This window comes from Cynocephalus volans, chromosome 13 (assembly GCF_027409185.1).
Source record: "Cynocephalus volans isolate mCynVol1 chromosome 13, mCynVol1.pri, whole genome shotgun sequence".
Lineage (NCBI taxonomy): Eukaryota > Metazoa > Chordata > Mammalia > Dermoptera > Cynocephalidae > Cynocephalus > Cynocephalus volans.
The window spans coordinates 68,199,712-68,214,015 of NC_084472.1; the positions used below are offsets into that span (position 1 = coordinate 68,199,712).

The window sequence follows — 14,304 nt, forward strand, 5'->3', positions numbered from 1 at the left end:
CTGAGATGTAAAACTTCTCCCAGCCTCCTCCCAGTTTTATAGTCCAAGACTGTCTTCCTCAAAGACTTGGGAGCCATCGCTTTGAAATGGAACCATTAAAAAAGAGCTCCTTGATTATGGGAGTATTACGCAATGTGTACACATATCAAAGCACCAAGATGAACACCTGAAAGACAGAAAATTTTTATTTGTCAATCATACCCCAATAAAACTAGGGGTTGTGGGAGAAAGAAAGAAAAATAGCTACCCCATCTTCCAGGCTCTGTGGGAAGGTAGGAACCCAACCTCCATAACAAGCACTGCTCAGCAAACACAGAAGGTCTCATCACATGACCAACCTCCCCCCAGCATCCCCCAGTACTTTCCACCTCCTAGGCTGCTCCTGCTTTTTATCCCAACAGAGTTCAGTTCAATCTCTTCCTAGTGCAATAGTCTTGCATAAAGTCTTCCTTGCCATTTTTAACAAGCATTTTGTGCAATTTTTCTTTCATTCTTTTCCTGCCCACAGGACACAGCCTCAGTGAAGCCTCCTGTCCTACCAGAAGGGGGCAGTAGTCCCTCCCCACCGTGGAATGGCCTGAGCTCTTCTCAGGCCACAGGCCCCGTTGGTCCATGAGCTTTCCCACAACCAAGGCTTTGTCTTATGCATCTTTATAGTCTTCTTCCTCTTTTTCCAGCCCTCTGGCCAATATCCAGAATTCTTCATGCCACACCATAAGTGCTCAGTAAGTGTTGTTAAAATGACCAAATAAATAAACTGAAAAAAAGAAAAGCAAACAAATATTTCAATGATAACTTATTTTAAATCAGAAGAAATGCAAAATATAATAAAAGTGTGTACCTTATACATATTACACTAGCATTTTCTAGGTTTTAGGAGGAGGTTACATTTCAGTGTTCCAAGACATAATTCAACAGGATGAGAAGAGAAAAAAAGAAAAATGGCAATCCTTGCAATATATAAATTTCACAGTTCTGCACGTGGGTTTTCCCAATTCTATTCCACTTTTTGCATTTCAGCCATGCTACTAAGTGATAACACACAAACATGATTCACTATACTATGCTCATCCATGTAAACATAGGTAGCAGCTATGGTGATGAGGTAGCAGCTGGACATTTGTCATGGGGCAGGTGCTACCTATCTTGTTTAATACAGCCATCCTGAGAGGAATCTACTGTCATTATACAAATGACATTTCACAAATGACAAAAGTGAGATGCAGAGAATTAAATCACATATATGAGGTTACTCAACCTATTGGTGCCAGAGCAACCTGCTCTGCACCTAATGTCAACTGCACACGAATGAGAACCACATTTGAAAGACTGCCAGTGATTTCTCTCAAAAGAGACAAACACTTCCAACTTTTTAAATGATCTGATCTCTATCACAATTTCCTCCTTATTCTGTTCTTTTTATATCACTATACCAAAACCTCGAAATAGTTATCTTAAATAATTATTTTAAGTTATCTTAAAAATAATAATAATAATAAAACTTTTCTAAAAACTCAGGAAGAAAATGTTTATAAGGACAATAGATGATCTTTTGAATTTTATCATGTTGTCTTTTCTCAAAACACATATATTTCCTTCTCTTCTCCAAAGGTGTCAATGTGTTTCTATCAATATCTCTCTCTCTCTCTCCCTCTCTTTCTCTCTCATATACACACAGGGCTATCCTTACTACTTCTGCATATTTTTATTTTCTTATCTTGTTAAGAAAATAAAAGAAGAAAAAGAAAAAGAAGCATTGCACCAGTTTATGACAGGCAGACCACTCTAAACACCACCATGTAAAAAGCATTCATAAAACGTATTTTAAGAAATGTAGTCTCGTGCAAATATGCTTCCTAAATCCTCAGAGTGCTAATCACAGAGCTCAGCTTACTGAGGCAGTTGTATGACTCAGCTGCATCAGTGCAGATCCACCTCCATGTCCCTCGAGCCTGGGGGTTGGGTAAGGAGCCACACTTTCCTCCTGCAGCCCTAAGGCGCAAGCAGACTGCTTGTCACTTCCACGTCACACAATAGATGTCTCTTCACATGGAAGTTCAGAGCATATGACAAAAACACAGTACCATCAACTGCCATTCCAATATCACTGAAAACATAATACCAAAGTAAAATCTAAAGAGTGTGCTAGCCAGAGTTCCATCACATAACTTTCCTCAATGTGAAGCTCTCAGCCCCACACTGGGCCATCGATGAGAAATCTCTGTTCCTCCTTCACATCGTTTTTCTGGCCTTTCATCCATTCAGATTTCCAAAATTCCACCTGGGAGGGGAAAGGAATGAATGGACAAGGTGCACTTCCTGTGTGTGGGCACGGGATCAGGTGCCTTCCACGTTATCTCCACCATAATGTTTTACTGCCATTGGCAGGTGTTTCCTCCTTTTGGTAGATCAGGAACTGAGGATCAGAGAAGTGAAAAATGTGACCCAGAGCACACTCTAATAAGTGGCATGGCCACGGTTTGCATCTGTACTGGTCTAACTTCAAAGTGTTTATGCTTCCCACTTCCTCCTCCTGATCTGACAAGTTTATAAAGTACGGTTTCTCTAAGAAACTCAGTGAGAGAAAGTTAATTCATTTCAATATATCCAACAGACATAACCAACTGCAAAGGTGGTGTGTAAAGACAGTTTCCTTTGGGGTCTAAAGCTCTTCAGTGAGTACCTATTAACTACAATCCTACCTGGCCAGGTCCTCCTCAGACCTGGCTTCCAGTCACCTCTCTCCACACACAGCCCCAAAGAAATCCCCTCTTCTTCCTAGCCCCTCACCATCTTGCAGGTCCAGGCAACCAAAAAAAAAATGATGGTGATCTTTCTTTTCCTATTTCCCATCTCTACTCTTCGAGAGCCCAAAGTTGATGCTAATGTCCTCGACATGTATTTCGGACAAGACAGCAGTAAGATGTGAGGCATGGGTGGGATTCAAAACAAGCACAATCCACAACCTAAACAGTTCCACAAATTGATACCATAATAGCAATTGGCCCAGGGTGGCTCGGGGACAGTAACCTCCCTAGCTGCTGTTATGGACTGAAGATGTGTCCTTCTAAAATTCTAACATTGAAGTCTTAATTCCCAGTGTGGCTGTATTTGGAGTAAGGAAGTAAGAAAAGTTAAATGAGGTCACAAGGGCAGGGCCCTTACCTGATAGGATTAGTGTCCCTATAAACAGGGACACCAGGGTTCTTGCTCTTTCTGCCTGCCATGTGAGGACACAGCAAGAAGGCCACCATCCACAAGCCAAGAAGAGAGCCCTCACCAGAAACCAAGTCAGCTGGAATATGATATTGGACTTCCAGCCTCCAGAAACAGGAGAAATTAATTTCTGTTTTTTAAGCACCCAGTCTATTTTGTTATAGTAGCCCAAGACAACTAAGAGAGTGGGATTTTGTCATTCTTTCCAGGAAAATCTGGGAATGACAACAGAGTTTAGATTATGAGAAGGAAGGACTCCGTCACATGTCATGGTTACTTCCTCACACCAGAAATTGATTATTTTCGTATGTTTAGTGCCCATCCACGGTTATTCTCCTACAACTTGTCTTTTCATATCCTTTATCATCTTCCTGTCTTCAGATTATTGCTTTGAAGGCATTTGGGGTTTTTAAAAAATATATTCTGAATACCAATCATTTATCAGTTATATGTTTTACAAATATCTCTCAGTCTGTAATTTACTACTTCTTCATGTATGGAAATCTATTTTAAATATAGTCAGTTTGATCTGTGTTTTTTGGCTTGCATTTTTTGTGTTTTTATTTGAAATCTATCCCTACCCTAAAATAATACATTCTTCAATATTTTCAGCTCAAACATGAAATTTTCTTATGTCTTTAGACTACCTGGCATGTATTTTTGTATATGGTGTAAAGTAGGAGGTCTAATTCTAGTATTTTGCATATGGATATCCAATTGTCCCAGCACAATTTTTTGCATAGTTCATCATTTGCCATCTGATTCATAATGCCATCATAAATTGTTTCCATTATGCATGATTGTTTCTGAGTTCTCAGTTGTGTTTGTTTATAAATCAATGTTTTACCCTTGAGCTAATTTCACAGTCTTAATTAGAATAGCTACACAGTAAGATTTGAAAGTATGTCCCGCACTTTTTTCTTCAAAATTGTCTTCTCCATTTTTAATCTTGTAGCTTTCCATATGTTTTTTTAATTAGTTAATTAAATTAAAAAATAGTTTTGCAATTAGAATGAAATGGTATTAAATTTGTAGGTTAATTTAGCAGAATTCATAGATTTAGTTTAATATTTCCATTTGTGAAACTGGTAACTCTATTTATTTATGTTTTTGTTCATGTCTTTTGAGAAAGTTGTAAATTTTGTCCATAAAGGTTTTATATATCCTTCACTGGGCTTGTTCCCAGGTACCATAGACTTATTTGCTTTTGCTTGGGTAGATTTTTTGGCAATTATCAATAATAAATCATTTAATTTAACTTTCTGAGTGTTAGTTTTTAAAAGGAATTAAATTGATTTTTTTTCTTTTAAAAAACTTATTAATATACAATGTGGTTGATTATTGTGGCCAATTACCAAAACCTCCCTCCCCGCCTTTCTCTACCCCCTCCCTCCCAACAATGTCCTTTCTGTATGCTTGTCGTATCAACTTCAAGGAATTGTAATTGTTGTGTCTTCTTCCCTCCTCCCCCCCCGTTTTTTGTGTATTTATTTATTTATTTTTAGCTCCCACAAATAAATGAGAACATGTGATATTTCTCTTTCTGTGCGTCACTTGTTTCCCTTAATATAATTCTCTGTAGGTCCATCCATGTTGTTGCAAATGGCAGTATTTCATTCTTTTTTATAGCTGAGTAGTATTCCATTGTGTAGATATACCACATTTTCCATATCCACTCATCTGCTGGTGGACATTTGGGCTGGATCCAACTTTTAGCTATTGTAAAGAGTGCTGCAACATTGGGGAACAGGTATACATTCGACTTGATGATTTCCATTCCTCTGGGTATATTCCGAGCAGTGAGATCGCTGGGTCATATGGTAGATCTATCTGCAATTGATTGAGGAACCTCCATACCATTTTCCATAGAGGCTGCACCGTTTTGCACTCCCACCAGCAATGTATGAGAGTTCCTTTTTCTCCGCAACATTGACAGCATTTATCATTCACAGTCTTTTGGATATTAGCCATCCTAACTGGGGTTAGATGGTATCTCAGTGTGGTTTTGATTTCCATTTCCCGAATGCTGAGTGATGTTGAGCATTTATTCATGTCTGTGGGCCATTCGTATATCTTCCTTTGAGAAATGCCTATTTAGCTCTTTTGCCTATTTTTTAATTGGGTTGCTTTTTTTTTTTTTTTTTTCTTGTAAAGTTGTTTCAGTTCCTTGTATATTCTGGATATTAATCCTTTGTCAGATGTATATTTTGCAAATATTTTCTCCCACTCTGTTGGCTGTCTTTTAATTCTGTTAATTGTTTTTTTTGCTGTGCAGAAGCTTTTTAGTTTGATATAATCCCATTTGTTTAATTTTCCTTTGGTTGCCCATGCTTTTGGGGTCGTATTCATGAAGTCTGTGTCCAGTCCTACTTCCTGAAGTGTTTCTCCTATGTTTTCTTTAATAAGTTTTATTGTTTCAGGGTGTGTATTTAATTATTTAATCCATTTTGAGTTGATTTTAGTATATGGTGAGAGGTATGGGTCTAGTTTCATTCTCCTGCATATGGATATCCAGTTATCAAGCACCATTTGCTAAAGAGGCAGTCTCTTCCCAGTGTATAGGCTTGGTGCCTTTGTCAAAGATTAGATGGCTGTAGGTGTGTGGGTTGATTTCTGGATTCTCTATTCTATTCCATTCATCAGTGTGTCTGTTTTTATGCCAGTACCATGCTATTATGGCTATTATAGCTTTGTAGTATAGTTTAAAGTCAGGTGGTGTTATGCCTCCAGCTTTATTTTTTTTGCTCAGTATTCCTTTGGCTATGCGTGGCCTTTTGTTATTACATATAAATATCTGGATAGTTTTTTCCATTTCTGAGAAAAATGTCATTGGAATTTTGATAGGGATTGCATTGAATTTGTATATCACCTTGGGTAGTATGGACATTTTCACAATGTTGATTCTTCCAATCCAAGAGCATGGGATTTCTTTCCATCTTCTTGTATCCTCTCTAATTTCTCTCAGCAGTGGTTTGTAGTTCTCATTATAGAGATTTTTCACATCCTTGGTTAATTCAATTCCTAAGTATTTTATTTTTTTGGTGGCTTTGTAAATGAGCAAGCTTTCTTCATTTCTCTTTCTGCATGTTCACTATTGGAGAATAGAAATGCTACTGATTTTTGTGTGTTGATTTTGTATCCTGCTACTGCGCTGAAATCATTTATCAATTCCAAGAGTTTTTTTTGTAGAGGCTTTAGGCTGTTCAATATATAGGATCATGTCATCTGCAAAGAGGGACAGTTTGAATTCATTTTTTCCAATCTGGATGCCCTTTATTTCCTTATCTTCTCTGACTGCTCTTGCTAGTACTTCCAACACTATGTTGAATAGGAGTGGTGAGAGTGGGCATCCTTGTCTAGTTCCTGTTCTTAAATGAAAAGTTTCAGCTTTTCCCCATTCAGGATGATATTGGCCATGAGTTTGTCATATATGGCTTTAATTATATTGAGATACTTTCCATCTATACCTAACTTATAGAGGATCTTTGTCATGAATGAATGTTGAATTTTATCAAATGCTTTTTCAGCATCTATAGAGATGATCATATGGTCCTTGTGTTTGATTTTATTAATATGATGTATCACATTTATCGATTTGCATATGTTGAAACAACCTTGCATCCCTGGGATGAATCCCACTTGATCGTGGTGTATAATTTTACGTATGTGTTACTGTATTCTGTTAGCTAGTATTTTATTGAAGATTTTTGCATCTATGTTCATCAAGGATATCCGCCTGTAGTTTTCTTTTTTAGTTGTATCTTTACCTGGTTTTGGTATCAGGGTGATGTCTGCTTCATAAAAAGGAGATTTGTGTCTGTTTCAATCTTTTGGAATAGTTTGTAAAGAATTGGTGTCAATTCCTCTTTGAATGTTTGGTAAAATTCTGCTGTGAATCCATCTGGTCCTGGGCTTTTCTTTGTTGGGAGCCTTCTGATAACAGCTTCAATCTCCTTTATTGTTATTGGTCTGTTCAGATTTTCTACACCTTGATGGCTCAGTTTTGGGAGCTTGTGTGTGTCCAGAAATTTATCCATTTCCTCCAGATTTTCAAATTTGTTGGCATATAGTTGTTTATAGTAGTCTCAAATGATTCCTTGTATTTCAGATGTATCAGTTGTAATATTACCTTTTTCATTTCTAATTTTTGTTATTTGGATCTTCTCTCTTCTTTTTTTAGTTAGTTGTGCTAATGGTTTGTCAATTTTATTTATCTTTTCAAAAAACCAACTTTTGATTCATTGATCTTTTGTATTGTTTTGGGGGTTTCAATTTCATTAAGGTCTGCTTTGATCTTAATGATTTCTTTCTGTCTGCTAAATTTGGGTTTGGATTGTTCTTGTTTTTCTAGTTCTTTAAGGTGAAGTATTAGGTTGTTCACTTGCAATCTTTCCATTCTTCTGAAGTAAGCATTTAATGTGATAAATTTCCCCCTTAGTACTGCTTTTGCAGTATCCCACAGGTTTTGGTATGATGTATCATTATTTTCATTAGTTTCAATAAATTTTTTGATTTCCTGTTTGATTTCTTCTTGGACCCATATGACATTAAGTAGAATGCTGTTTAATTTCCATGTGTTTGTATAGTTTCCAGAATTTCGTTTGTTATTGATTTCTAATTTTAATCCATGTGGTCTGAGAAGATACATGGGATAAGTCCAATTTTTTTGAATTTGTTGAGACTTGATTTGTGACCTAACATGTGATCTATCCTGGAGAATGATCCATGTGCTGATGAGAAGAATGAATATTCTGAGGTTGTTGGATGGAATGTTCTGTAGACATCTGCCAAGTCCAGTTGGTCTAGTGTGTTGTTTAGATCTTGTGTTTCTCTGCTGATTCTTTGCCTAGATGATCTGTGCAATCTTGACAGTGGGGTGTTCAGGTCCCCTGCTATTATGGTATTAGTGTCTATTTCCTTCTTTAGGTTTAATAGAGTTTTTTTTATAAATCTGGCTGCTCCAACATTGGGTGTGTATATATTTATGATTGTTATGTCTTCTTGATGGATCAATCCTTTTATCATTATGTAGTGTCCCTCATTATCTCTTTTTATGGTTTTTAGTTTAAAGTCTGTTTTATCAAATATAAGAATAGCTACTTCAGCTCGTTTTTCTTTTCTGTTTGCATGGTAAAATTTTTTCCATCCTTTCACTCTTAGTTTATGTGAGTCTTTATGGGTGAGGTGGGTCTCTTGAAGACAGCATATAGTTTGGTCCTCCTTTTTAATCCAGTCAGCCAGTCTATGTCTTTTGTTTGGGGAGGTTAAGCCTTTTACATTAAGAGTTATTATTGAAAAGTGTTGATTTAATCCTAGCATTTTATTGGTTTTTGTTTGGATGTCTTCAGTGTCTTTTGTTCCTTTCTGTCTGATTTACTGTTTGTTTTCGTATTTGTTGGTTCCTTGGGTTTTAGATAGCCTTTTGTTTGTTTGTTTTCTCTTCATAGATGCCATTTTTATTATACTAGTGGGTTTTGATTTTTCTTGGGTTTTTATGGCAGTGGTAGTTGTTTTTCAGGTACCAAACCCAGTACTCCCTTGAGAATTTCTTGTAAGACTTGTCATGTGGTAGTGAACTACCACAGTTTATGTCTGTCTGAGAAATATACTATTTGCCCTTCATTTCAGAAGGATAGCCTTGCGGGGTAGAGTATTCTTGGCTGGCAATCTCTGTCTTTTAGTATTTTGAATATATCATCCCATTCTTTTCTGGCTTTTAGGGTTTGTGATGAAAAGTCTGATGTTAGCCTGATTGGGGCTCCCTTATAGGTGATTTGATGCTTCTCTCTTTCAGCTTGTAAGATTCTCTCTTTGTCTTTGAGTTTTGCCAATTTGACTATAACATGTCTTGGAGAAGACCTTTTTGGGTTGAATACGTTTGGGGATCTTTGAGCTTCCTGAATCTGAAGATCTGTGTCTTTTCCATAACTGGGAAGTTTTCTGCCACTATGTTGTTGTATATGTTTTCAGTGCAATCTCCTTTTTCCTCCACTTCTGGAATACCCATGACTCGGATATTTGAGCGCTTAAGGTTATCTGATATCTCTCTTAGATTTTCTTCAATACTTTTAATTCATTTTTCTTTTTCTTTTTCTTTTTTTCTTTTTTTTTTTTTTTGTCTGCCTGTGTTATTTCAAACAGCCCATCTTCAAGGTCTGAAGTTCTCTCTTCCACTTCTGCAAGCCTGCTGGTTAAACTCTCTGTTGTGTTTTTTATTTCATTGAATGAATGCTTCAGCTCGGCAAGCTCTGCTACATTCCTTTTCAGGGCATTGATTTCTTTGTACATTTCTTCTTTCAGGTCCTGTATACTTTTCCTTGTTTCATCATGTTGTCTAGCTGAGTTTTCTTGTATCTCATTCAGTTTCCTTAGAATTATCACTTGAAATTCCTTGTCAGATATTTCAAGGGCTTCTTGTTCTATAGGATATAGAGCTTGAGAGTTATTACCCTTTGGTGGTGTACTTTCTTGATTTTTCATATTTCTGGCATCTTTCCTTTGATGTTTAGTCATTGTGGCAGGGGGTGTCACAGTCTACTGGTTTGACATGATTGTCTGGCTAGGATGTTGCTGGGGTCGCCAATTTGGTATGGCTACCTCAGTGTCTGCTCAGTTGGCCACTGGTGCCTTGTGTGCGTGGTTGCATCGGGTCTTGGGCCTCTCCAGGGAGCTGCCTCTCTGGTCGGCATGCACTTAGCTGGGCTGCTGGGTCATGTGCTGGCACCACAGGGCGTGTGTTCTCTGAGGAGCTTCCACATCCCCTGCTGGATGTCTCCCTGCTTCACGTGCACTTGGCCAGGCTGCCAGGTCACGTGCCAGCACCACAGGGCATGTGGTCTCTGCAGAGCTTCCACCTCCCCTGCTCTGTGAGCACTCAGCTGGGCCGGGGGTGGAGTCGGGTGGCAAATGTCTAAATTGATTTTTATACATAGATATTTTATCCAGAAGCCTTGCTGAACTCTCTTTAAAATTTGTCAATAGGTTACTTTGGGGTGTTGATGTAGAAAACAATATCATTTGCAAATAATGGTTACTACTTTCTAACCCTTATCTATCTATCTATCTATCTATCTATCTATCTATCTATCTATCTATCTATCTATCTATCTATTTTCCAATCTTACTACCCTGCCCAGGACCTCCATCCAAGTCATGTACATAAATAGTTTACAAACAGACAAAACTAAAACATTTAGGAATGCATACTAAGATTATAAAAGTATGAAGAAAAGTAAACATGTGATATCCTGAAAGGCAGGATAATGGTTATCTTTATGGAAAAGGGAGGATTTGTGATTGAAAAAAATTCCTGAGGGCCAGTGGGGTTATAGTAATAATGGGTGGGGGGTTACGCAGGCTTTCGAATTATAGTAACTCATCAATTCATTTTGCTTCATGCAACTTTTTCTATAAGTGTTGTAATTGGCAATTTAATTATTTTAAATTGTTTAAAACTGAATTGGGGAGCAGTCCCTGTTTCCTTGTTTTCATATGCTCTAGAGTAGCTTGCATATGAAAGCTATTTGGTATTTTCTGGTCTTGAATATAAAGTAAAAAATCAGCTTTAAATTATTTGAACTTGATGAAGGGTTTTAATATGTGGGTTTTTGCTTAGTGACTGAGTTACTTCAATGGTTATATTTCATTCACATGTTCTATTTCTTATCGAATCAGTTTTTCTAAGTTATATTTTGCTAAGAACTTATCTATTTTCTGTATGTCTTTCATTGGAATGGATTTGTTCTCAGTGCTCTCACATCTTAAGTCTGCCATATCACTTCTTTTGTCTACCGTTTCATTATAGTTACTACTGGTTCTATCCACCTGCTTCAGGGTGATTTTCGTTTTCCTCATTTTATTTTGTTTTGCACTTTTTTAATTTCTTGCAAAGAGCATGTATTACTTTTATAATCCATAAAAACCTAAGAAATCTATTTCGGTTTTTGAAGAAAAAAAATAAGGCCTCTGAAAATTCTTTCAATAATGTGAAAAGGCACCTCATGAGGTGAAAAATCTCACCCTGATGTATCTAATTAATAATCTAACATTTCACAAATCAGATTCATTTAAAATGTACTTCTGTACGTGAAAATGGATGCCAGAGGGCATTTTTAAAAAGTAATGCACATATAGGGATGTTACCCCTGGGGAAATAGATTTGCCTTCATGTTTGCATCTTGCCCTAGGGAAGCCCCAAGGCTGTATCACTTTCAGTGCAGAAAAGGAAGGTTTTACACCATGCGCTCACTCTCTTGGTCTCCTGAAGACAAAGTATTACATTGTGTTCGTCACCACTGGCCAGTGGGATCATCTCTGCACTGGAATAAAATGTTTGGCAACATATTTAGAAAGATCATTTCCCCCAACAGGAAGAAAGTTGTGAAAGACTGAAGGAATGTGATGGATTAGGAAAATGATTCATTTGCCTTTTAGCCAGGCATCATCCATCCAAATTTTACTTTATATTTGTCACACCCCTTTGCTGCATCTCAGTTTTTATTTTCAATAGTAGTACCACATGGTCTCCATTTATCTTTATCTTGTATGTTAAACTATAGAACAAACACAAGTGAAAACTGCCACCTTCATAGGTCAGTGTCTAACTATCAATCTCTTTTTTTACTTCTCACAAAACAGATAAGCTCTCTGACTAATAATCTCTTCTTCCCTGTTCCACGTTGTCTGCAGAGCTGGTAGATTAGAAAGTAATTCTACAAATGACAGAAGTGGTGATTTATTATTATAAGGTTCACAGATTGATAAAAGGGCTTATCCCAATGTTTCTTAGATCAACTTCATCCCAATTATATAGATCTTGCAGAGGCTGGCTCTGGCTAAGGAATTTCACTAAAGCTGCATCCCCCAAGCTAAGCTATTAACTTCTCTGGACACACACAGCTATAAAATGCTCTGTGGGCAGATACTTGGGCACAATTTCTAATATTCATTTGCCTCTAAAAATAACTTGCCTAATCACATAAACAAAGCCCTGCTTTTCCAATGGATATTAGCAGTTTAATTAAATGAGTCAAATCAGGAAAAGATAGGTAATTACATTCACTTCAACAAACTCACTTGGATTTGACATTTGTTGACTGTCTGCTATTTGAAGGATGACATCAGTTTAGTACCATAATTTCTCTCCCCTGACAAACTTTAATGAAATATGAAGCTTTATCAATTCAACATGTCCTCATTGTGGGCTTTATTTAGCATGCCAACATGGTCAGCAAGATTTTCTTCTAAATGACATCCTACAAGTCATTGTGAAAGTGAACCAAGAGTTAGAACCAGGACATAACATCCTCCACTCCCCATCCAGTGCCCAGATGGTTACAGTGAGTGCTGTCGCCTCTATGCCATGACAATGTTCTTAACTCCCTAAAACTGAGGGTTTCCAGCTGCATCCTCCCTCTCCTGCTCAGCCGCCCATCTAGTGTCTTCCGGTAGACGCACTCTGGCTGAGCTGCTGAGGAGGAGGGAGAGAATCACACTGAAGCACTCACCACCATCTGCAGGCACTTATTATATATACATCGAAGTTCCGATCCCAGGATGGGCATAACTAACTTCCTTTCTTATGGAGCACTTTCTCTTAGATTCCAACACAGCAAGTGAAAAACAGAGTTATGAACCCATTTTTAATTCATGTTGAATGTCAATTTCCTCACTGAAAGTTGTCCAGTTATTTTAATTGGGGGTCTGAAAATTTAGACATATTTTCAGGTTAAATAGTGATGATTGAAAATAGGGAAATTACTGTCGAATCATAGATAAATTTTATCATAGAGTACAATAGAGTAAACGTTTTAAAGAGACAGGCAATAATTTATACCTTGTAAGTACTAAGTAAATATTTGTTGTATTAAATTCGATAACTTGGGAAGGAATAAAAGTAGTAGCTCTTTTCACTCTCTCATAACTGTGGTTTTTGCTGTATTTCATATTGGACCCTGACCTCTACCAGACTTTCTAAGGACATACACTAGCTCCACAAGGGATTTCTATTCTCATTTCTGTGTGATTTGTCATACTGTACTCTGCACCAATGGGATAGTAAGAACACAATTATCTAGCTCGGGGTGAACTCCTTCTGGCCTTGATTTACGACTCAGAACTCTTATAGAATAACTTCCCAGAAAATAACCCTGTTCATGTTTCTGGAGGAAATAGCTTTGTGCATTAAGAGCATTATGATGTGTTTGTCATTGCTAGCTACTAAATCCACACTCCCATTCACCTCCCGGTAAATTTTACACAGGGATGACCTCTGCCGTGTTGTAGCTGTGCTTGTTCTACACCAGATGCTTTTACTTTCATCACTCACTTACTTCTTTGGGGCACTCTGTTCAGGGCTACACGAAGCAGGGGATTCTCACCATATTGGGAAGTGCAGAACTGCCTGCTCAGACAGTGGTGTCCAGTGTGGAATGTTGGGATAAACAGCCTTAACCTCTTGGTACTGACACCTGGGATGTTCACAACTCTGCCCGCACTGAGGTCACAGCTGTCAACAGTCCCATGGCTAGGCCGTGTGTGTCCTGAAGGCAGGAAGGTCTGGGATATCCCCATGTATGCAGAACAATGTCTCCCATGCATGAGGAGCTTACGAAAAGTTTTATAAATGAATGAATGAGTGGATGGATGGATGGATGGATGGATGGATGGATGGATGGATGGATGGATGAATGCAGACCTCTTAGATTTCTGCTTCGTGGTTCCTTCTGCTAGCTTCACTTTCTCAGGAGGAACATACAAACATCACCTGGTAGATTCAGGTCAGATACCATGAGGAAGAGTCTCCCTACCCTGACAGAATAGCTGTCATTACATTGGAGTCTGACCTCTAGCCATGACTTTCAAAGGAAGGCATTATATATTTATTCAATAGGCACTTTCTAAGTCTTAGGAGCAAAGGAACAGTACAAAGTTTGGGTGACGTTATAGTGAACAGAACCCCACCAACCCTGCCCCAGGGTGCATATCCTCCTTCTCAATCCTCTGTTCCTCCTTGTTTAGCCTCTTAGGATTGTCTCACATCAGGCTTCCCACATCACCCTTAACCCCTAATCTTCCTAACCATGCCCC

General features: G+C 37.9%; 1 protein-coding gene across 1 annotated transcript in view; it reads right to left on the reverse strand.

The window, feature by feature from the left end:
• Window positions 1-286: 286 nt before the first annotated feature.
• FBXO15 (F-box protein 15) overlaps window positions 287-14,304 on the reverse strand; it is an 81,992-nt gene continuing 67,974 nt past the window's right edge. The window contains exon 11 of the mRNA XM_063077021.1: window positions 287-757. Coding sequence (XP_062933091.1) covers window positions 723-757 — 35 coding nt within the window. The 3' untranslated portion in view covers window positions 287-722. The remainder of the gene's footprint in view (window positions 758-14,304) is intronic.